Below are 26,068 nucleotides of genomic sequence, written 5' to 3' on the forward strand. Positions count from 1 at the left end.
TAGGAAACACTTACATTGCTGGACGCAGAAAACATCATAATTTGACGATGAATATTATTTCCCACATGACCACCACCCTGCTGATGAAAAGCGTTCGTGGGTGCATTCTCTGATGAACGCCCAAAACTGTCGGTCGATTTCAAACTATTTCGAATGTATCGTTCATGGTTGCCTACAATAGCTTTCATTATTTCGCATCTTCAAAAATGAGATTATTGAAAAAATTCCATTTAGACAAATTTAGCAATGTACCGAAAAGTAGCGAGAAGACAATACATATAGACAGACAGACAGACAGACAGACAGACAGACAGCTAAACATAACAACAATAATACCAACTAATTAATAACAAGCATTGATCTTGAACAAAAAATCAAAAATTTTATAGAAATAAAATTAACAGCCAATTACCATGTCTAATTTTAATCTAAAGCATACAAAAAACCACCTGAGAAGCTCTCGTGGACAAAAGGATTAACATACGAGGTTAAAATTAACAAACAAAAACATACACACACCATAGCCCTACCATAAACATATATCAAGTTAACAAGAAAAAGAGATTTTCATTCACACATTCTTGTACTAGCAATTAACAAGTTCGAAAAGCAACGAATAGGCGGTCGCCAATGTGAACTGTGTGAAAATCATATCCAACTAACTCAAAGAAAAATCAGAACAAAAGAGAAAAAAGAGAGTTAATCTAGGTATCTATCCATTTAATATCGTACCCTACATACACTTCCAACTGACACTCAATTATACTTAAGAAACACAACCATATTTGATAATTGATTAAGCTCCTTCCATAATAAAAGCCATAGGCAGGCACCCTACCAGCGCATACTGTCTTACAATTAAAACACATACACAAAATGAAAAGAAAAACAACATCTAAAGTAGAAATTCCGTCGTTTATTTGATTATTAAGAAGAGTAGCTGACGTTAGTCTGTCATAGAGTAGATGAGACGGAATTTTCGCAGGATGTCATGAAAGATAATGGAGAGAAAAGAGACGATTCATTAAAACAAATTTCTCCCGTCATAATACACTGATAAGGCTCTACGTACATTACAAAAGTGATTTGTCGTAGTGTGTATTAAACTTTAAGTTGAGTAGATGTCTTGCATGGATTAGAGTGAAGTAACCGAAATCAAACAAGGGTTATTTAAAAAGCTGTCAAGATGTGAAACTTGAAAGGAAAATTTGACGGAATATTGACTTCTTAAAGGAATTTGATGGAAGCTAATCCGTTTTGTAATGTGTAACAGGCCTTATCACATTGAGCTTAATCAAAAATTCAAAGAAAAAGTGTCCATTTGATTGACAGATCGAAGAATGAGTAGGATTGATTCATTAAATATCATTAATTAATATTATTCAATTATTCATGCTTATTCACCGAAACATACTTTTTTGCTTAATTTTTCAACTACAGGGAAATTAAATTCGAAAGGAGGAATTATTTCAAGGAGCCAAAGATTAACCACAGGATGGTCACATTCAATATTACATTATAAATTAGAGGAAAACCCTACACAAAGGAAAACCCCTACTAAAGTTTGCGAAATAGGTTGTGGAAAGTACCGCCTCTTTCAGAATGTAATGAAACTTCTTGAAACAAAATAAAATGTCAACCTGACTCATAAATTGCCACCCAGCAGACTATGATTTCGTCCTATGTTTTATTCATTTAGAAAAATTAAATACCGAGTTTGTTACCAAATCCGAAAAACTAAAACTGATCTCCAAATCCTTCTTTTAAAATTAATCCTAAAATGTTCAGGGGATCGCGTCTAGACAACAACAAGATTTTCTGCAGCAAATTCCTCTGAATTCAAATAACAATAATTCAAATACAAATCGCAGAAAAAGGAAGGCTCAATATTTCTGCACCTCCTCCAATAATTATATGGATGATCAATGTTCGGAAAAAATAATGGACTCATTAATTATTTTTTGAGCAGCGGAATGAAAAACATAGAACGAAACTATCAAACGTAACTGTTGCAAAGAGCTCGAAAAATCCCTAATATGAATATCACATCAGTTAAACTTTGACACCTAAACACTTAGTTTTAGATTTTATCCAGAATTTCTATTAAGGCCTTAATTATTCAATCTAGATTACAAATCTTTGGTCCCTTGCCTTAAAACTTTAGGAACCATGCATCTTTTTTTTGAATTGATAAGAGTATGACGTCATTTATATCATTCAATTCAAAAAGTTCCATGGTAACACCTTAGCAACACCATGTCCATACGAAAAAAGAATCTTTTTAAGGACATGTTTTTTTTTGACTGTATCAAAATTTCAAATTCAAAAATCCCATATTTTACAAAAACCTTAATAACTTCGATGCAAATGTCATTCGGGACTAGAAAATTCACAGAATTGGAGTTGATCGTGATACAAAAAGTCCTGCAAGGTCAAATTTATGAATTAGGAGTGCAATATGATTATTTTGGTCATTTTGACTTTATGCTCATATTTTACTTATTTTCTTGTAATTTCTAAAAATTCTGATTTGAAACCAATATTTGACATTTCTGAAGTCAAAATACCTTTTCAGGAGTAAAATAGGACAACAAATGAGTGAGATATGAGTAATTTGGTCCAGCACCTTAGAAATTTAAAATTTACAGCTTACACTGCAAAATTAACGTTTGATTTATAAAATATTCCCAAAATTATTACAACATAGTACTCTTACGATCTGGACCAATGTTGAGAAAAAGTTTGCGAGTGTTCAAAGATCAAAATGGTCTTCAATTATTGAATAGTCAAAAGAAAAAGAAAACACCGTTTATGGAAATTACGGGAAATTAAATTAAATTCAAATTCAAATAATTTGGAACATATTACAAATTTATAATGATAAAAGATGAAATGAACAGGTGGTCTAGCTTAAATGAGTAGGTAATGATTTAAATAAGTCCTTCGATTTTAAATGCTTGCATTTCTTTTTGCAACTTTCATCGCGACAGAAATAAAATTTCCCTTTATTAACTGGCGCCATAACGTGTACAGACTGCGTTTTGTTTGCGAAAACCAAAACATTCGAACGTTCGAAATGTAGAACGTTCGAAATGTAAACGTTCGAAATGTAAAAACGCTCGAATTTGTAAACAAAAAAGTAAACAAAGCTGGTGGGAAAGGAATGTGAAACATTTTGTAGGTCAGAGATTATTTTGGTGGCGGTTGAGTTTAGAGACCATGTCAAATCATTTTTCATTCATATGATATTGAAAAAGGGGACATTATTATATTTAGATAACATATTATTGTAATCACAAGTTTTTAATGGGGCAAATTTAAATTTCAACGAAAATATTCATGCGTATTCCTTATCTTTTCGCAAGGTTTGCCGTTATTTGCTTATTTTCAGTGATATTTTTTAAAGAAAAGGGAGGACCAGAAAATCAAGGATTACTCCCAAAATCTCCGTGATATGCTACTGTGCTCTTAAAATGTAGATTATAGTTAACTATCTCATAATTGCTAAAGAGTTTTGGATGAGATTAAGGGAGTAGTCACGGAAAAACTAGGTCTTGTCAAAAAGGACCATTTTAATCATCGGGCACTCATTTTTCGCTGTTGAATCAGTATAAAATTTACTTAATAGACTTATTAGAAAGTTTTTGAATGTTTTTTCCCAGAGTATTTCGGAGTAAAATATGATTAATTGGTCCTAAGCTTTACTAAGAACATATTTTCTGTACGAAAATAACAGGACTATAATTAATCCTATGGCACTCTTCAAAAGAGTTTTTTTGCCGTAAAAATGTTTTATAGTGTATTCAAAAGACAAACCGCAAGCAAAACCCCCAAAATTATAAGAGTAGATAAAGCTAATGGAGAAAATGTCATTTTCTAAGAAATCGAAAATGACCCCTCAAATCATCAAATACTCTTGAATTTCCAAATATTTTCGGCTAAACCCAATCTTAAGACCTAAAAGCACCCATATCAAAAGTTTTAAGTTCATATTTGAACTGCAACATCTAAAAAATTGAGATGACTTTTTGTATCTTTGCTTGGAGGGACTAAATCGAATCATTTACTACTCCTAACTTTAGACCAATATTGAAGTAAGCCTATTAATGCTAAACATCTCTAAACTTCAAAAATGGAAGGACCAATCTTATCTTAAACTACTCTGCAAATGACGTCTTTCTAGCTTTAAAAGTTTCATGGCTATCTTACAATTAGTGATGGAGGTGAAAAATAACGATTTTGATACAGTCAAAAAAAAACAAGTCCTTAAAAAGAAAAATATAATTATTGCCATTGATATTGTTTTAAGTAGGCAAGACTTTGCCTCCCAGCATAAACTACTGCAGTATTATGGCAGGTAACCCTACTTCACGTTAAGAACACGCAAGTTCATCTCGAGCATATGAAAATAGATTACCGCAAAGGCAATCGTCTACGAAATTTCAAACATATGGTTAATTTCATTTATTATCAGTGTAATACAGTAATATAAGTCTTGTATGATAATACCATTACTGTTTTATAGCTACCAAGTCTTAATTAGCCATCTAGCATGCTAGATTAACAGCCTAATAAAAATGTTTGATATTCAATTACATTATGAAACACATTTTTCGTGCCTTACAAACTCACAACACAAACCTACCTGACCAGCGAAAATCGGACGAAATTTGGTAATCAGAGTTGGCGAGCGTGCTGCTTTAATTCCGGCGAACAACAAAGACGGGGGTACCGTCAAAGTATGACGTCTTGAAGTGCGAGGTGTAGTTTGGGGCGGAGTTTGGGCGCCGATGCTAAATGAGGGTGTAAGAAACTTTTTCTCTTTGGGCGGTGTGGATTTTTCATCTTCGATAGCAAAGCGAGATTGTGGCGGAGGTGTAGCTTGACGACGGTTGATATCGATGAAAGGTTCCGAAGCTCGTTTTCGGAGGAATGGAGACGAAGCCATATCTGTAATTTTCACCATCTCACTCATTCAATCAACTGAAATCCATATCCCATATTCTTCATAACATTTTTGCAATAAGACCGTATTCGGTTATGGCAACTTTTGTTTGGAATTTTCTTTTGAAGGCTATAATCATAATCTGAAATTCAAATGACCCATGAAGCCTTGGCACTGATCAATTTCAAAGCTCTTCAAGTTAAAAAGTTGAATCAATAAAACTTCAAGATGACGTAGATAAAAAATTTTTCCTAGCTGTGAAGCATAGGAGATTTGCTGTTGATACAAAGAATGAAAGGTACTCTTTTGACAACAAAGTGACACTTTTGCCTCTTAAGTACAAAGAAAATTTGCTCTGAACAGCCTCCAGATAACAGACACGCAGTAACCTTTTTTGAAACAAGAAAGATAGAATCAACGGATTAGAATAGGTGGATTAACTTCTCTCGTTGCTCCCAAGAGAGATCCATTGTCTTCTCATTGTTACAAGAAAAATCTGTAAATGACTCTGCGCACTCCTCGTTTAGTTTTTTCATTGTTTTTATAAGAACAATTTTCCAATTTATACAGTTTCGAAAACGAATTTGTCCTATGATTCGATCAATTTTGATGATTTTGCAAATATTTTAAATCCTGCACTTAAGTTTTAGCATCAACAAACGCTAGACCAGTTTTAATGTAAATTTTTAATCTTTTGTCAATGGCAATCTTCAGATAAGTGAAAATTAACGTATGGTCTATAACTAAGAAACTATCGATGGGTCACGAATGGGTTGCATACTGGTGAAAGAAGACTGTATTTAGAATTAGGAAAATAAATTTCAAATTATTTGGCTAATTTCTGCATTGGATAGAAAGGGCTAAAAAAGTGCATTTTCTTATTTAAAATGTACCACGTGATACGTAATGACCAATGAAAATGTTGAAAGTAATGATTTTTTACAACTTTTTTACAACTTATCAAGTTTTAATTGCTAGCAAACTCGTAAAAAAGTTTGATAACCTAACGAGGAGTGTTTTCTATGAGTTCTTAATCCACCTATTCTAATCCGTTGATAGAATAAAAGGCAGAAGTGTGGAATAGCATGATAGCATCCTGTAGCTTAGCGTTTTACGGCATATCATGGTAGTTTAAATAACGGACCTTTATACGAAATCGAAGGTAGTATATATAAGGAGCACGAATCCGTTAGTAGATGTTAGCAGCCTAATATGATAGATGTTAGGACATTTGCGGAACAAAAAACTTCATGAGTTGAAGTGTACAAGGGGCGGAGCATTATATGAGCAGCTTAAGCAAGAAAAAGTTGAAAATAAAAAATGATGTCAGCTATAATGAACCTTTTGAAGAGAAAAATCTAGAGGAATGTTTGATAGCGGAAATCGCTGCGAACAGGGGTCTTTCCGGTTAATTGGAGTTCCGGTTGTGAGGGTAAGTAAAAGATAAGGAGATAGCTTGTTAAAGATAAGGATGAAAGGTGAGTTTGACAGACTGCCAACGAGACAACAGGAATAAAAAGGTGAAAATCACATAATTAACGTCAAGCTTTGATTGTTTAATAAAATGACGCTTAGAGTCAGAAATTTATAACATAGATGAGTGATGACTGACTTCTCCTTACATAGTATGTATTGAGCGGTCTAGGAGTCGTCTCGTTCGAACCGTCTTACGCTGTAGTTTATACTGCCTGCCACCTTGTGAGACACTGTCACACAGTTTTTCGGATCAAGTGCGCTAATCTGGCGTGAACCACTAGAGAACAAGGCCAGCGCACTCTCACCTCAAAACATAGATATACAATAAGTGATATTACATTCAAAAGGAGAAATAGTCTTCGTACTTAAGCCGAATAGATTTTGTATTATTTTAAATTTCTAAAATACAGCTTAGAATTTTCTGGGCCGACAATATCATAACTACAGTAATCAAAAAGAGAAATTTGCAATAGAAAACGTATATCTCTTATGAAAGTACATCTCGACATCCAACAATTTATCTGGAAAAGCAATGATTGGATTGTCATTAAAACAAAAAATGATGTAGTTTTCATGCCAGAAGTAGGTTGGATTTTTAACTTTTGATTTCTCATTAAAATACTGTAATTAAGTAATAAGCATGTCTTGACCAATCTCAAACCGTATGCAAGAATGTAAAAAAGCTCTCCTTTATCAGCTAGAAAAAATTACATTCGCAATACATAATAGCATAACCCAGAATTTGAACATCTTCATAATAGCATAACCCAGAAATTGAACATCTACATAATAGCATAACCCAGCATTTGCACATCTACATATTAGCATAACCCAGAATGTGAACATCTACAGAAAAAGATTAGCAAGTGGCGAAAAAACCTTCACACCTCTAAGGTACGAATCATTTGACACTTTCTCACAACCCAGTTCAATATTCCAAGCATCGGCGCCACAACAAGGGGATGAAAAGCTCAGAGAAAGAGATTAAAAAATTCCAAATAAGACTCGACACACCAATAGACTTATAGGGAAACGAAAGCATCTAATTCCAAGTAACCTGAGAGCTCAAAGTCAACTTCCTTTTTTAAAAAAAGATTCAAAGAAACGCCGCCAAAGAAACGAGAAAGAAGATTTGAAGTGAAACATTATTTTTTTGATGACGTTTTGCCAAGTTTCGTATTTAAACAAGTGATACAGTAAAGTCTCTTTCACTTGAATATCTCCTTAACTTGAACAAATTCTCTCGTCCTTTCAGTTAAAAATGCCTTATCAGTGCCGTAGCAACTGGGGGGCAAGGGGGGGGGCTATGCCCCCCCCCCAATAATTTTTTCAAAAATGGTTATTTTGCAAAATGCAAAGTTTTTCTTTTTTAATTTGTCATAATTGTCACAATTGAGTGCATTTTCAAGCAATCTAGGACTCAAATTTACAAAATTTCCACCCTCGGGCCAAACCATGGTTGGCCCTCGCGGTGTCACTAAACTTCAGCCCCCCCAATATGAAAATGCTTCCTACGGCACTGCTTATAAACCTTATACTTCATGACTCGAAATTTTTCGAACAAATTAAAGTTCCCCGTGCGAGTTCGAGTCATGAAAACTCCACCGTTCTTTTGACCTTCCAGTTTACATCTACACAATGTGACGAAGTTTAAAGTGAAAACATTTTGCATCAAAACAATAAGTTCACATATTTTGTATAATTTCGAATTTAAAGATTCTAAAATCATTAGCATCTCAATATAACACCAAAAATAAAACGGTTTTGCGATGTTGTTACATAATCTTGGGAATTAAAAACCCATCAGATTAATATGGCTATAAATAGTCGTACGGCAAGAATAATTCTTTTTACTTTTCTTTATATACCAGTTTGGACAATTTTAGCAATATGAATAAGTATTTTTCGAAGATTTTCTCAATTTAAAATATCATCCGTATGTTTTTGGGGGAACTTTAATCATCCTTACCAACGATCACAATATCTAATAGGGACACGGAGGAGTCGTTGACATACCTCCCATAACCAAAAATAATACTTACAGTGTAGAAAGGGTTTTGTTGTTTGGCCAATAAAATCAACCCATGATTTCTTGGTAAACTTAAACTGTGTCTCCTACTCGCATTGAATTTCGACATTACACTTGACAAGCATTACTTGTAGGATCAACTCAAATATTCCACTTAAGAATACACTTCCTACGAGTGCAAATACTGGTCCAATCTTTAAAAAACGAGTCTCGTAAAAACCGAGAAAAATCTCTCCCCTTCACTCACATAAAAACCCATCAAAATAAAAACTCATAAAATCTCTCAAAATACATCATTAGTTAGCAAGCAAGCAAGAAGAAAAAAAATATATGATAGGTGGAATATATCACACAAAAGGCAAGCATCATTTTGATATTATAAAAGGATTACTTTATTATAGTGATCTATTAAGATCCTATTATCAAATGTATAAACAAGACGTATAAGGTCTTTTCACATTGTGGTTGATGATAAGACCCCTGATCACCATCCTGCTCATAAAAGATGAGGATTAATAAGACTTTTAAAGGATATTAATTGACCAAGCAATAAAAAGCATTTTGACAGTTTTAATAGAAAATCAATTGAATGATATCGATCGATCATAATATAAGTATTATAAGGTAATAGATATTATTCTTGCCGTAAAACTGCAGGAAGCTTGCTAGCTGGTATTCTCAGAGAGAACTTTCCCCCATCAAAAGTGTAATAGGTCAAAACATGCTTCAAAATAGGCGTTTGTAAAGCGTTTTATAAACGTTCAGATGGTGTTAGGTCCCTTGGCAAAATTATCTCCTCATTCTAGATATAAATTATGAGCATGACGTTTATAAGTATACCAAGGCTCAAATCTTTTAATAACTGAAGTATTGCCTTAACATATAACTTTAGTTAAACCTTAACTTTAGTTCACAAAATAGATGAATGCTATGCAGTTCAACCCGTTACAGAAGCTTAGTATAAGCATAATTAAGATTCACAAAAAACCTACTCTATGCTTAGAAAAAACTTCAAGAACATCAATAAGAAGAAAACAATAATGACGAAAAGAAAAAAAGACTTTTAATCTATGACCTTCAGTCCGAACATAATAATATTTTGCTTATTTCAAAATAAGGTAGTAAAATATTTCGAATACCTCTGTACATTAACGAATGTCTAAAAATAGTGACAAAATCTAAAAAAGCAAAAATTATAGTATTGTCAATACAGGCTATATTTAGAATTTCCATTTCTGGTGAAAGCAATAAAAAGACATTATCTATGGTAAAGGAGAGAGGAAATGGTTAAAAAATCATGGTTGGAAGGTGGAGTGGATCACTGGTGATGTTGCCAACGAAAAGAGAGAACCTGGGTATAAAACCCTTTTGGAAGAGGTGGGAGGGATTCACTTTTTGAAAACCCCTTGGCAACCGACAAAACATAAGAATTTTGGACAGTTCAATTCTGACTAACATGACTGTTATTTCCGAATTTGCTGGACAGTTTGATGACGTCAAGAAATTTTATTGATTCAACTTTTCTGTTTATGTTTCTGTTTATGTGCCTTGATGTGATTATTAAATAAATTTCGATTAAGAGATATTTTTATTTCATATTAATTTGCAAGAGCTTTTCTTTTGATCAGTACCATAGAATATGGGTGCAGTTGTTTGTTGATAACAACTTTTACGATAAATTACTTCGGAAAAATAGTCAAATCTTAATAAAACTCTGATTAGATTTTGATTAAAGGCAATCAAAACGTAGATACGTTTAATCCAAAATTTACCAATCAGGCCCGGTGGAACAACCATAAAAGTGGGGAGGATGAAGGCTAAATAAAAATTAGATAAATTTCGCAAGGGATTTGAGAAAAAAATCTCATTTGCTCAAAAGTGGGGAGGCTGAGGCCCATTTCCGCCGGGCCTGACAATCTCCTTCTTCTTGGTATAAAATGCTACATAAAAACCATTTACACCAGTTAAATTTATCAGCAATTAAGTCAATTTAAAGTTCGAAAACAATACTCCAGCTTAACCAAATCATAAGACAGACAGCAAAAAGTATACACAGAAAAAAAAATTACTCACAAATCACGAAACACTAAAGTAAAATGGGAGTAACTGTGTCTCAATATTGCATACCCTGAAGTTTCATAAAAAACACACAAAAATACATACCAAAGGAGAATTAAATCAGTGGTATGCAAGGACAAAATAAAGAAACAGTTAAAAAAATGGCTTGACTACGTCACTGCAATTATTTCTAACCTTTAAATTCATTATGCAGAGCCTGCTGTTCTTAAACAGTTCTTGTGGTTTCAAAATTTCCATCATAAAAAAAATCTGTCGGTTTTATCATAAGAAAAAAGGCCTTGACGGATGCTGTTGACAGGTGTAAATAACCCATTTCAAAACAATCATGATGCCATTCCATCTAAAAAATAGTCTTCTTTCTTCGGCCAACAACACTTGAAGAAGAGCAGATCAAGGCTTAGAAAAGTGATCCAAAAGATTATTATAGAAAAAGCAGCGTAGTGTAAAAAATTATCTTAATTAAGAATTTCTTATAAAGCTATAACGGACATACATGAATGTTGAAATAAAAAAAGAAACTTTAAGACGTCAGGAAGGAGAGAGAAGTATTGATAAATAGGTCTCAATGTAACGAATTTAACAAAGTTAAAATACTACTACCTCTCTGTTGAGAGGAAAGCTTAAAAACTGCAAGAATTAAGCAAAAACCAAGCGGGGTATGCTAAACAAAGCGCTGAGTATCGGAAAATACAAAATACAAAAATATCTCAATAATTGAAAGAAACAACGCAGAGTTAAAATCAAGACCATGGGTTTCTGTAATTCAGACGTAAGATGACTTCTAGACGAATCCAAGGTAGGAAAAAAAATTCTAAAATGAAAATAACAACGAAGAAACGAGAGAAAAAAATTGAAAAATATTGTCTTTATTTTTTCGAAATTCCGTTCTTATCTTCTCTTGAGTTAAAAGTAATAAAAAACATTTTAAATCTATTTTGAAGAAGGAAAAATGTTTCGAAATAATTCGTCTATGTGCTAGTGTAAAACGGAAGGATAACTTCTTGACAGTCAAAACAACGGAACTCTTTTTTCTAAAAAAGTTCTTGGAATATATAAATTTTATTAAACCCAGAATCCTACAGTCAATAAGCATACTTTCTCACCAAATATACTGTTTGAGGGTATCGATGATCATTGTAGGCAAACAAAATTGCAAAATTGACAAAATTACCCTTTGTTGAAATCTCATCTAGTCAAAATCTTTTTAAATCATTGGAGATTTCTTCCGGTGGTTTTATCATTTGAAATAAATTTTAATCCAAATTTCGGTAACAGATTTTCTTATTCTGCGGCAAAAACTTAAATTTACCAAATTTCTTTGTTCTATCAGACCAAAAATAGATTTGTTGAATATTTCAAGTGACGTTCTTACAATGATCAAATTACATCATCATACATCGGTTTTGCATCAAAACCCTTATCTGCAAAACATGATTGTTTCACCATAAACCCAATGACGCGCCAAAAAGATACAAACAATCGAACAGTTATCAAAATAAGACCACTCAGTAAAAACAACACTAACGTTGCATCAGACAAGACAAAACAGTGGATTCAAAACACTTTCAGCAAGATTTTCAATCAAATCGTCGCATCACTTTATTTTCAGGGTAAAAAAGCCTTAAGTCACATCAGTTTAGGGCAAAGAAGCCTTAAGTCACATCAGTTTAGGGCAAAGAAGCCTTAAGTCACATCAGTTTAGGGCAAAGAAGCCTTAAGTCCAGAGTGGAAAAAATTTTGGACTTTTTTAACACAAAAATATTTCAAATGTTAATGGTTTTCAGGATTTAATGAAAAATAATTTAAAGTCGATTTTCTCAAAACAACAAAAATGGACCTAAAGCTTTTTTATTTTGATGCAACGAAATATACCCCTTTAAGTAAAAGTAACCAACTTCAAGCTACCAAAAGTTATACCAGGATACTTTTAAATGGCTTAATGGAACATATCCCTTAAAATCAATGTACTAAAAGACAGGGTACTCGAATCATTAAAATCATTTCAGAGAATTCTTGATATTCATGATAAGAGAATCACTCGAAAAAGAGACAACGATGAAACTTGCTCCCTTGATTTCAGTAAAATTTCCTGACTCAATGCTTTGAAACGTGTGATAAAAGATTACCATGGTAATGTGTTCACTGTTCGGTTGGTAGTAGGTTCCATAAGTTCCATGAAGGGAATTTATTTCCCAATGCTCACCAATTTTCTCCTTCATTTGAACCCAAAATCAAATCTTTTTCACCAGATTCCACGAACGTAGGTTCAATTATTTGCAAGGTGAATAAACAAGGGGACAAATTGTAGTCAGTAGTACAACATATAATTTGTAACTTTTATCTGTAACATTCAATCATTTTAAAAGTCTTATCATTAGATGTAAACAAACAGCTCTCTCTCAAAAATCCTTGATTCAAAAATTGCCATGAATATTGCAGCCAGTTGAAATCAGTGTTTATCGAAATTCCAATAGTCGAGCTTATAAATGACAACACTTGTTACAAAACAAACCAAACTATATTTTCTGATGACTTTAAACCCATGAAGTAATTCTATGACTTGTAAAGATTAAGAGTTTTTATAGCTCATTCAGTTGACCACTAAATGCGACATATTTCAAATTTCACCTCCTCGTATCAAACCATAAAATCAAAAATATATCAAATTCAAGCTTGGTCAAGAATCAGTGTCTCTAATACATTTCTAAAACAAGTGAAAAGTATTCGAAATAAAAACCACTCGAGCACACTTCTAGTTTACTTGAGATTTCTTGACTTCGTGTTAAAAGGTGAAAGAGTTAAGCTTCGTCTGACGAAAGCCCATACAAATGTTTAATGAGCCATGCAGAGAAAATAAACCATTTAGTTTCAAATCAAAGTCACAAGAGTCAGAACAAATTGAAAATGCTTTTCTACGTGCTTCCAAATATGAACAAAAACTTCTTCATCGAGTAATCTTTATTTCTTCAGAACGAGGCGAAACAAACAAAAGAAAATCACCCCTAGCGATGCCATGGACGCTCTTCGCGGACAGACGCCACGAGCTCTCGATGACGTAGGGAAAAGTGAGATTATGAGAAAACTCAAAGCATTTATGAAGAAGTTTTAGAAATTGACTCATCTTTAATGTTAAGACCAAGAGATCTAAGGAAAAACGATAGAAACAGACATCATACAAGAATAGATTTTCATTTGTCTTTGTAAAAAGATTTAGAATGCTGAAAAAAGACGACAACTGCAAGCTCGTTTGGAAAGAAAGTATATAAACTGAGTTGGGTAAGAAAGCACGGAACTTGGTATAACCGTAGCAAAAGAGCGTATGATAGTATAATTAATTCCTGATTTAAAATCAGAGGTAAGCAAACTCATTCCTTCCGCGTCATAAAACCCTATTTAAAAAAGTGATGAAGAAGCTCCACGTAAGAAAAGATCGATTCTATAAAAAAAGCTGACGATGATCACTGACAGTCGTCGGCTAAAGCTGTAAGTACACATAAAGGCCGGTCGGTCTCCACTTTCTCGCGAAATGGGTGACAGTTTTTTTCTTAACCTTTTTTGCCTGAAGAAAAGATTACGTCATAAAAAAGTTTCGCGCGAACAAAAAACAGTTGAAGGAAGTTCTACTTTTTTCATCAGTTACGTCAATTTCGACCAATGGAATTGCTTCATTTTTCAACCGACCAATGACCTTACAAAAACGTCAAAAAGTTTTCGCTCATGTCGCGCGAAAGTGGAGACCGGCCTTAAGTAAGTACATTGAAGAAGTTGGTTACCTGTTGCTGGTCGAAGGACTGCAGCTTCTTCAGCCTCCCTTTGTTCTTGTTGGCGCTAATGTTGAAAAATCGACGTGCCGACGAATAACTTCTGTTCTTTTTGTCACTGAAAAAAATCAAAGACAAGTAAAAATTTCATCCAGCTCTTGTCTTGAAAAAAAAGCTACAATTGATGCTCTCTTATTCGATCTTCTATTATTCGATACGCAATCTATTATTCGATAATAAAACACTCATAGCAAGGACGGTGCTCCACCATTCGAACCGCTTATTGGATGAAAATTTAAGTCTGATAGATCCAGGCCAGACCAGACCTTTGATGACTTTAAGACCATGTTCAGACGTTACGGTTACGAAACAAGTGTGAGCGTCAAAATTCAAAACGACAAAAAAGAAGACGTTACACAGCAAAACAGATCGAAACGGTTTCACTCCACTATTTTCATCGGAACTGAACTGCTCCGTTTTCTTGCTCCGAAACATTCCGAAACAAATATGAACACTCTCGATCCGTAACGAAAATCACACCGGAGCGAAACGGGACAGTAACGTGTGAACATGGTCTAAGAGGTGCGTTGAGGTAAACCGTACTGCTGTACGAACAACCTTTTTGGCAGAAAATATATCCGTTAATTTTTCATCGAAAGACTACTTTGTCAAGCTGTGATTCATACCCATGCTGTTAAAAGACCTCTAACAAGCCTAAATCTCCTCTTCCTTCCTAGCTAAGAGCAATAGAGAAGTAAAATGAAAAATATCCGTCTTAGAGGCACATTGCATTAGTAAGAAATTAAAGAAAACGAGAAAGCCAACCAAGAGGAAAAATGAATACTACAAAATTCAGAAAAAACATAATATCACGCTGGCAAAGTAAAGTGTTATGAAAGCTCTATCAACTTGAGAGAAAAGTAGCAAAAAGGGAGGAAAAAAATTTCAAGTTGAACTTTTAATTCTAAAAACTTGTTGGTGCATAGGTCACAAAACCAAACAAGTGAAAATGCTTTTGAAGAAAACAAAGCGTAGAAAAATTCTTATTGATTTCAGCAGTATAGATCGAACCAAAAGAAAAATATCAAAATATAATCATGCCAAGTTTTGATAATAAAAAGCATGGTCATGAGGTCCTCTTAAGAAATGATCTTTGTTTATGTTTTGCTTTACTTGTATTTACTGTACAAACGAAACGGTCAAATCGTTTTGGCAACAAGTAAGTATAGAATTTCTTCTTGACCACAAATTTCCTGCCCCTTGATGGCTTTTTAAACCAACCATTATATGGCTTAGAGGTTTTTAGATTCCTGCCTCTTTAGCTATAAATAAGATAGGTCTGCTATCACTAAAGGAAATTCGAATTTAAAGTTGTGGCATTATTTTATGTAATATCACGAATTAGAGTGATAAAACGCCCTGTAGCCAATGCCCACAGAACATTTGTCATGCCTTTTTGTGTCCGGTTATCGGACGCTGCCCTTCTTGAATTATGAAAAATCGTGAAAAACAGCGTTCTTATGAAAAAAACAGCCCTTTTTGGTCTCTATCAGACGCTGCCCTGCCTTTCTAGAATTTGGCCTGTCTAACCATTTCATTTGTATTAAATATTTCTTGAATACCTTGAATTTCTTGGTCTTTGACTGCCAAGCAGGTTTTTTCAAAGTTTGAAAGTGTGAACAAAGATAGTGATATTCTAGAGTGAAATATCCCTCTGAAGAAACCAGGAATGTAATTTACGGTATGAATAGCGAGTTTTCAATGATGATTTTAGAAGGAAAAAAAACTTACAATCTATAGGAAGCATCAGAATCTTCCTCAGTGCCCGAGTCATCCGAATGATTCGATTTCATCGATGTCTTTCGATGTAAATTGATCGGTGTGGTGGTCGATGAGGGGAGATCGAATCGCAAGTGAGAGATGAAGTCAACTTCTTGGTGGTTCTGCTCATCACATTCAGGACAGAGAAGAAGCGGGTTCATATTGTTCAAAGCTTGGCAATCTGAATGGTGACAAATCTAAGGAGAGAAGAATATATAAAAAATGAATAAATTGAAAAACTTGACTTCTCTAATAATTCACATTAAACTATTTGAAGATTACGTCTGTGGTTGATCTGCCATTAGATGACTAGAACTAGTTTGTTTATTTTTATTTCAGAAATTTGTCCTGCCAGGCCATCAAACATCAAAGCCGACAGCACAAGCGACGCAGGGTGGAATAAATTTTAGACCTTAAAACTAAAAACTATTCAAATTCAAAACAATTTTTAGTAAGTAGCAAAACAATTCATCGTCCCTACAATTCTTTTTTCACTTGAAGTATTGATATCCACTCACTATTTTATCCAGAATGCATTTTGAGTCCATTAACCATCTATCATTAAAACAAAAGTGCTTTAATCAAGAGATTTGTATTCAGTGAAGCTAAGCATTTTTCCCTTCTCTAGTTTGTTTATTGTATCAATAAATAGTCATTGGTTGACGCATGACTCTTCAAGTGTTTGGAAATTAATAAATATATCTTTCACATAAACTTTTCAAAATTATATCCAAAGGAATATGAAATCAAACTTCAAACTTCTACTTTTCCCTACATACTTTTCTTAGCCGTTCTAAAAACTCGAGCATGAAAAACTGTATATAATTAGACCAGCTTCAATAGTTTAGTGAGTTATATGATATGTTTGAAATGTGACACGATATTCCTTCTAAGAAAAAATTTAAAATGATTGAAAGTCAGAAGGGTCTTGACGAAGACGTCAATCGTGACACCAAAAAGAATGAAAAAAGAATTTACTCGCGTCAAAATCAAAATTAGCTTATCGGGGAAAACTTCGTCGGGGAAAATTTTCGTCGGGGAAAATTTTCGTTGGGGAAAAATTCGTCACTTGCTGGTAGTTGGTAAACGCATTAAGGCCGGGGAAAATTTTCGTCGGGGAAAATATTCGTCACTTGTCCAAAATTTCGTCACTTTTCCCCGACGAAGTTTTCCCCGATAAGGTATACGGTTTGGTTGCTTTGACAAAACATCTAGGTCACAAAAAGAGTTAAACATTGTAACAAGGTTATTGTAATTTTCCTACCTTTGAAATGTTTTTAAATAGACCACAGAAACAGTATAAAGTATTCATGCCAAAAAAAGAGTATAATATGTACTGACATAAAACTTTTTGAAAACAAGCTGGAATTACAAACAAACCTTTGTGGCAATGTGACGATGTTGTGGTAGTAATTCACTGCATTTTCGTCCTTCACATAGTCGGCCTTCTTCTTCTGTTGGTAGAAAGCAAAACAAAAAGGTAATGAAACATTTGGTTTAGAGATTTATTATACAGTTGATGCTTTCTAATACGATTTTTAAGGGAATTGAATTATCATCGAAAAAGCGTATCGAAGACATATAGAGCGACGTTTATGAGAGTTTCTTGTGGATGGTGATTTTTAATATCATCGAATAATAGAGCGAAAAAGCGTATCGAAGACATATAGAGCGACGTTTAGGAGAGTTTCTTGTAGATGGTGATTTTCAATATTAGTCGATAATGGAGCGCACCGAATATTATAACGTCAAATTAGAGAGCATCAACTGTAGACCCAACAAACTCATCTTCGCAACCCTTCTCATGTGAAAAAAAATGACGGACCATGAATGAAAAATATATAAAGCCTTTGTGAAGACGCCAGAAGATTGCTATTAATACAGTTTCAAAAGTCCATTAATTAGCTCAATTGAACTACAAGACCTATAATTATGACATGACAAAAATAAAAGATGTACAAACCAGAAAGACAAATATACTATGAAACAAGTAGTAAATTCTAAAAAAATCAACTTTCAACTTCACGTACATAAAAACATCACCAATAACTCACTGACAAGACGAACATGTGATAAAAGATAATGTAATATTTTGATTAGTTGTAAAAAGAGGAATTCACATGAAGATAATAAAATGTCTTTTTGTTTTCTACAACACTTTTTCACTAACTCGCTCCATAGGAAGTAAGTATAATGAAGTGGTTACGTAAACAGTAATTATGTCAGCAAATGGAATTCAGGAGGTTGTCAATTACAAAGTATACAGCACCAACAGGGTGCACACAGGGACATGGAATAGCTTTCTTATAGAGTCAATGCCTTGACATGGTTTATAGAGTTCTTCTTAAGTAGTAAGGCAATTAAAGATCTCAACAGTCAATACTTTTTTTATCATCACACCGCCCATCAATACTCCTAACAGACAGAGTCTAAAAAACCGGTACTTCAGGCATCTTAAACAAAGATCTTCATCAAACTTTTAGCAAAAATGTCCAGGACGATGTCATTACAAAAATAGTGACGAGGAGGACAAGATAACCAAAGCAGGTCTCAGCATGGTCAATATTCCAAGCAATTGCAAACCTCACTCATGAAAAACAATCACACTTGATCATTTTGAGCACTATCACATTATTTGAGATTTCACAAAAGCATTAAATTCTAACTGCTTAAAATGTAAATACTTTTTTGGGTAATAAATACAATTTGGATAATATTTAAAAATACATTCATACATTTGATTCAAATCAAGAATCCACAATCAAAGAGAAAATCATCAATACCTTTCTCAACTTCCTGCATTTCAAATTGTCTTCTTTTTAGATACTTTTTTTATCATATACAATAAAACTCTATGAAAAACATTTTTCCGACTCAGTACATTTTCTCATCAAGCCTACATTTCAATTTTCTCTCGACAAAAAACTTTTTGATTACAAGAAAGAAATGACATACAACCAAGGTAATTTGTGATCAGGAAAAATGAAACTAATTATAACCAATTACAAATTATAAAGAATTCTATAGACATGTGTAATAAGCAATAGCAAAAAGCATGTAAGAAAATCATGCAAGACAAGTACGATCCAAACCACATTAAAATCATGGACAATTATAAATACAAGATTGATGATCCAAATAAAAATTCATATTCTGCATTTATTTTCAAACAGGCTTTTCAAGGGCATAGTGCGGAAACGGGTCTGATTCCCCCTTCTTAAATGATCCCTCCTTCTTGGCATCCCCCAACCTTCAAAATGCCTATCCCCCAAGGATTTTGGACAAAAATAGCTAACAAATATATGAGAAATATCTTTAGAGAGAGAAAGCGAAATAATAAACTTCTTTCTTCTATTTGACTCAGACTACTCAAACAGAAAACTTCCTTTCATGAAGACCAAATTTCATAACAGTACTTGAAAATAATCTACAATGTATATGTAAGCCCCCCTTCTTAACTATCCCCCTTCCTTGCTATCCCCCATCTTTTTCATGAAAATTTCTGATCCTCCCCCTTCTTCATTTTTTCGAAGGTGTCATCCCCCTTAAGAAAGGGGGGGGGTCCGAACTACGAAGGGCACTTTGAACAACAAAGATTCGAACCTTTCAAAATGAGATAAAAATTAAGACTCATTTATGGAAAATAATCTTAAATCAAATATTACCAGAGTCAAAAGGGGCAAGAAATTTACAAATATCTACTAAAAATGGAATCTACCCCTATTTCGATTTTCTGAAAGGAAAGAAAAATAATTCATCCTCCCAACACCATCCTCTTTGGGATATGGGGAAACTTTAAGCCAAAACAAACAATTTTATCAACATCGCACTAGTATATTATTTAAAAATATTCTGTACCTGGGTTTTAATGCCTACAATCGTGGTCAAAATGATATTGAGAATTTTGTGTATTTTAACGTTTTTCAGAATTTATTAAAGTTAAAGCGAGAATTGCGAATTTAGTACTTCCACTTTATTTCATTGGATATTTCGATTTTGGAGGAATTCAGTGGCTTCTAGGCTATTCAAAGCCTTATTGAATCAATTTTGAGCTTTTGAATCCTAAGATTTTAAGGTCTTAGTCTCATGTTAAAACTCAGAATTAAAAGTCTACATTTCAGAAGTGACTTAGAGCACTTAAAAATCATTTCTTGTGTCTTGTTGTGTTTAAATTTCGCAGGGAATTCCTCTTTTCATGAAATATTTTGTCCATGATTGTGGATAGTATATGAAAAAATATTTTGAATCAGCTAGAAAGCTAATTTGACAACAATTTGTACACCTCTTTATAAAGACATCTTAGAATAATGTTTTTAAGTTGAACACTCATAATAAATGCGCTGTAAAACAGACACTTTTCCTACACTAAATAGCATTTTCCTTAAAAGAATTTTTGGGGGTTCAGTGGCTTCTAGGCTATATTCACAGCCTTATTGGAACAATTTTGAGCTTTTGAATTCTGAGATCCTAAGGTCTTAGTTAAAACTCTTGTCCATGATTGCAGACAATGAAAAAATATTTTGATTCAGCTAAGAAGCTAATTTGACATAACAATGTATTTTGCTTGAAGAAGACATGGTACAAAGTGTACAGCTCTTTAAGACAGACGTTTTTCCTTAGAATAAAATTTTTAGGTTTTACTCCTTCTTTTTGCTGGATAAAGTGATCAATCTCAAATAATGTGCTATGTTCTTCAGAAACTTAGTCCCACAAAGCACCAGCTAATTATCCAACCCTCTTTATATCCTATAAAATACATTTAAAGACCGTTCTTTCAATGGAAATCTTCTGCCATGACATTTTCATTGAACAAGAAGCCATCGCAAAATGCCAAGTGAAGAGAAGTTCTGACTTCAAATTATGTAAGACAAAATAGTGATCAAACATATTTCTACTATGCATTTTATGCCTCATATGTCCATGATTTAAGATTTGAGATTAAAATTAATGAAGAAAAGCAAATCTTAAGCAAAGTAATTGCCTTTTCAATACTTTTTTCCATGAAAAATAGAAGAGCGTTGGACTTTTGAGTTCCCCAGATATTGAAAAAGAATTAAAACTTTTAAATTGACAAAATAATTAATTCCATTATAATAGAGGAAGATCTACTAAAAGGGCAGATTATTAGTAGTAGAGTAAATCAAAAACATATGGGTGAAATTTTGACATGGTGTGGGCCATTTTTCTTCATGATGCTCCAGCAAGAACAAAAGTTTGTTTTTGCTGGACCTTTGATATATTTTTTGGTAAAAGCTAAGGTAATTTTATTTGGTGAAAATCTTGAACAGTCATTTTGAGAAAATAAGCAGTGAAAACATTACATAATAGGGTCTTCACACTTGCTCCACACTGTAGGATTCTCAAAGAATTTGGCCTTGCAAGCATGTATTGATGTATTGATGAACAGATTTGATCAGTTGTTTGACTATACGCTGCCTCTAATTTATTATGGAGTCAAAATGGTATCCTGATTTGCAGTATAGTATATTGTTAACCGGTTACTTTTTCAAAGCGGGCTACGCGGCTTTTTGCGCAATGCAATTGGTTCTTTTTGCATGACGACAGGCCTACCCTGCCCAGAGTTGCCCGTCGTTAGGAAAATTCATTGTGACGTCACTTTTTCAAAGGAAAATGAACAATGCGTTTACATCATTTTTCTCATTTTTTATTTCTGACGTCAGAAAATAAAACAATTTTTTATTTCTCTTTCCCCTTCTTTTTTTTTTTGCTTTATTTCGCTATTTTTCCTGGATAAAGCGCTAAAAATCAATCGAAGCTGAAGGAAACTGTCTTATTGTGTGATATTCCCATCAGCCAATCAGATTGAAGCTTTACCTAGCTCATCACTACTGAACTTTTATTTAGCTTCAAAATAAACAAAAATTTAACTTTTAAAAATATTTATCCATTTTGCATTTTTGTCAATATGTAGTAGTTTTTGCTGCCTTTATTAGGAGATTTTATAGGTGAAATTCTACTTTTATTGTTATTTTTTTGACAACTGACGGACCCTCTTTTTTGGGTAGCTTGGCCCATAAAACAGCAAATTAAATTGGCCTCCCCTTATCAATAATCGTACTAAGCTAATCAAACATAATTGAATCTATTTGAGCATTATACCCAGACAGTGTCAATCAAACAAATCAAATGTCAAGAACAAGTGCAAGTTAGGATACCTTCGGTAATCTCTCCTACTTAGGAGAGTATCTTAAATTGGATACAAAATAGCAATCAACATCCTAATTAGGATACTAAAAACCAAAAAACCTGTATTTTCACCAACCAGAAACACTTCCAAGATGTAAATAATAAGCAAATGAGATGGTGTACTGAATTTCATCGAGTTTGGCTGGCGGAATGCAAAACTATAGCCCAAACCACTCAATTGTTGAAATTGAAAATTGCCATTCGATTGTTGAACGCAATCAAATTGCAATAGAATATTACCCAGGATTTGCTGTTCGATTGTTTCAATTACATTTGGTTGTGTTAGATTATTTTCGATTACGTTCGTTTGATTCAATTGCATTTGCCCTCATTAATCGCTCTTGTGTCTCTTGCGGTGCTTACACGCTTGCACTTATCTGATTTTTATATGGTGATCACGTTCGATTACATTCAATTGGTTTCATCGCAATTTTCATTCAAACTTGTTTGATTGACACAGTTTGGTTAACGTAATACCAATCGGAAATCAAAGGTTTATATAGCACGTGCGTTTGCGTAGGGTAAAATGGCGAAATGCGAAAATCGAATTTGGCAAAAAATTTTTGAAAAATGACCCTACAAGATTTGACTATATCTTTTTATTCCATGAAGAGATTCATAGTGGGAACCCCCCCTAACTTTAGGGGGGGGGTTGGAGGTTTTCAGAAAAATTTAAGCAGGTGGGGGTTAGCCTGCTCACAAATCTTAGGTGGGGGTTACCCAATACAGGTGGGGGTGACTTTTTTCAGGTGGGGGTTGGAGAGTTTATTTACTAGTTTTCTTATTTTGACTCAAAAACTTTCTTTCAACCCTGCTCATCATAAACATATACATTGACAGTAAAAATCTATTTCTTCCCAAGTCTAATAATTATAACAAAAGATGTATGAAGTATAAAAAGCATAGAAATTATTTTCAAGTGATTAACCTTGCTTACCCTCAAAATTGTTAAAACAGTCAAAAACCTTTTTCAGGTGGGGGTTGGAAACTTTTCAGAATTTAGGTGGGGGTGGTCCAAGAAGGTGGGGGTTGGGTCAGTAGCATTTTTTAGGTGGGGGTTACCCTATGCAGGTGGGGGTGACTTTATTCAGGTGGGGGTTGGAGGGGTTGCTGCCCACTATGAGATTACTTTCAAATAAAAAATATATTGACAATGAATTGGTAAGCTTTCTAGAAATCCAAACATAAATTGCATAGCTTTAACTAAAAAAATAGCACTTTAGGATCAGAAACAGTCAAAAACCAGCTTTTTCCAATTTTCTTCGAGCTACAGGAATTAATTCCTTGTTTGTTTTGATCTGAAATTTTCAGTAGGGGTGGCCAACATGGTTCCCTTTCTCATATCAAAGGGGGCCGAGACGGGGTAAGAGAATTAAAGTTTCGAAGTAAAATCTTACTTATCACCCAAAAAAGTGCCTTTTTTTGTCCATATCTTTCAAATAGATAGTCCCAGCCTTATCCTTCCTTCAGTAAAGCTTCCTATACCTTTTGTCCTTCAGAAAAACCAAAAATATTGGCCTTAATTGCTTACTTTCAGTTCCTGTAGCCAATAGTGTGACCCCCTGTATTTCTATTTTACTTGGCGCGTGTTTTTCAATAGAGACTCAAATCCCGCAGTCTTATTGGACTAGAGAAAGCGAAAGTGAAATCGCGCGATCTGATTGGATGAAAAAAAGACCGGGGAACTGGAACCGAATGGAATTCTCTGGAATAATCTTAAGGTTTTATCTTATCTTATCTCATTTACTTTAATTAGTAGAGGCTTCTTCAATGTTTGGGGATGGTAAGTCTATAAAAGTTATTTGTTTTTCGGTGGAAAAGAGTGTTTAAAAAAGCATTTTTTGTATTCAAGGTTTATTTTTCTTCGCAAATTTTTGTCTTCAATCTTAAATAGATGAACGAGTATTTCACTGATGGTTATGGTTTTTTCACAGAACATAGTAAAACTATTCAGGAACTTGGACCTTTTTACAGAATTTCAAAAAATCTGTTAGTTCTGGAGATATATTGAAAAGTTTAGACATGGGTAGTTCGCGTTCGAAATACGAACGCGTTCTCAAACCAAACGCACGTGATAGGAGGGTACCTTGCGCCCTCGAGCTTGGGGATGATGTATGGGGCCATTTTTCTTGCGCGTAATGGTACCCCAGACATATGTCTGGGGATAAAAATATTTGTTTTGTTCCTTGGACATTTGCCCCGTACTGTCCAGGGAATCGAAAGGGTCGTGCTACAATATTCGATCACGATTTTCATTTTGAACTTATTTTTGATTGACACTATTTGGGAGTATAGAACTTATTACAGATCTTAAAAAAGTTTACCAGCTTTTTTAAAAAGTATAAAAAATAATTTAGACATCAGTGACACCTGTTTCCTCACTAGACACTACACAAGTGTTTCAACCGGTATTCCAACGAAGCCATATTTTGGTTTGTACAGAAATTTTGCCCGCTCAATTCTAAACAACAAAATGGTCAATCTCACTAAAGCAAAACATTGCGGCCACGGCATTTTCCTGGATAAAAATTCTGGTCACGTGACCATCTGTGATTTTAGACCAATGAAAACGCTTCATTTCCCCGGATTAAAGTTGTGTCTACACTAACACGCGGGAACTAGCTAGAAAAAGAGAGAAAAAACCGGAGGTCAAATTAAATTTTTCTCCCTTCTTGCGGCAAACATAAAAGACTTTAAGAGGCCATTTATTTAAGAAAGGGGTGTTATATCATGAATAAATTATGTAAGTAAGTGATATTTTAAGTAACAAGTCCATTAGTAATTTTATTTTGAAGTTTGTTTTTAAAAACAAAACCCCCGTGCTAGATGATAATCTCATTTTCTTAACTTATGGACCCATTTGGAAGTCTTTGTAATACAGATCATTTGGCAGTGTAGTTGGGGGTCTTCGACAAAAAACTTTCGAATTTTTTATCGGCATTGGGCCGATAAGCTTCAGACCCCTCCCCCCCCTTGCTCTTATCGGCCAAAATTTTTCAAATCCAACTTTTACATCTTCGAAAACACAATTTCCTCCAATCTTGTCTGCCATCGCTTTCCCACCCGTCATCGTTGAATTTTTGTCTATTTGTGCACCAACATTGAGTTTGTTCACGGTGGTTCGAAACGCAGGAGACAGGACGCAGGAGACAGGACACAGGACGCAGGTCATACAAACTACAGACCGGAAAATTGTAACACATCGTAACATATATGTAAAAATGTTCTAAAAAATTATACGCAATGGAAAAAATATTATACAAAATACGCCAAGATTTAAATGACAGCCATAATCCTAAAGGACATTTAATTATTAAATGACGCTAGCAAAAATACAAGGTGTGTCATCAGTTTACAACAAATGTTTTTTCATGCTCAATAGATGCTGATGGTGCAAGTAGATAATATTATATATTTTGAAAACATAAATGCTCCAAGAGAGCTGTTTTAGAGATATGAAAATAGTGAGTCTTTTCATCAAAATACGAGTAGGGAATAAAAATTGATATATTAATAAAATACAAACCTTGACGCTATTTAGTCAATTTTTTATCATACCCAAGTTGATGCAGGAGATATAATGATATGATGTAGCGATTGTGGAAATAGCTATTTTCCTGTTGGGCTGTTTAAAGATGAGATAAATATTTTTAACACATTATTTTGTGTATAACATATATGTCACATGTCAATGACGGAAAGACAACTGCTTATATGCGTGATTTATGTGTAAATATATAATCCAAGTAT

General features: G+C 33.8%; 1 protein-coding gene across 9 annotated transcripts in view; it reads right to left on the bottom strand.

Moving 5' to 3' along the window:
- The window catches only part of LOC136822145 (pleckstrin homology domain-containing family G member 5-like), a 67,670-nt gene that overhangs the window by 23,985 nt on the left and 17,617 nt on the right, over nt 1-26,068 (bottom strand). For 3 of the 9 annotated variants that reach the window (XM_067078376.1, XM_067078375.1, XM_067078377.1), the window contains exons 2-4: nt 17,492-17,565; nt 16,082-16,308; nt 14,303-14,408 (exon numbers count right to left, since the gene is read on the bottom strand). In XM_067078376.1, the coding sequence (XP_066934477.1) occupies nt 14,303-14,408; nt 16,082-16,308; nt 17,492-17,565 (407 nt within the window). Of the gene's footprint in view, nt 1-14; nt 207-4,645; nt 5,090-8,463; nt 8,896-14,302; nt 14,409-16,081; nt 16,309-16,629; nt 16,685-17,491; nt 17,566-18,141; nt 18,179-18,894; nt 19,049-26,068 lie in introns of those variants that run through there. The other 6 variants (XM_067078378.1, XM_067078382.1, XM_067078379.1 and 3 more) reach the window with 6 other exon arrangements.

This window comes from Clytia hemisphaerica, unplaced genomic scaffold (genome assembly GCF_902728285.1).
Source record: "Clytia hemisphaerica strain Z4C2 unplaced genomic scaffold, Clytia hemisphaerica genome assembly, whole genome shotgun sequence".
NCBI classification, from domain to species: domain Eukaryota; kingdom Metazoa; phylum Cnidaria; class Hydrozoa; order Leptothecata; family Clytiidae; genus Clytia; species Clytia hemisphaerica.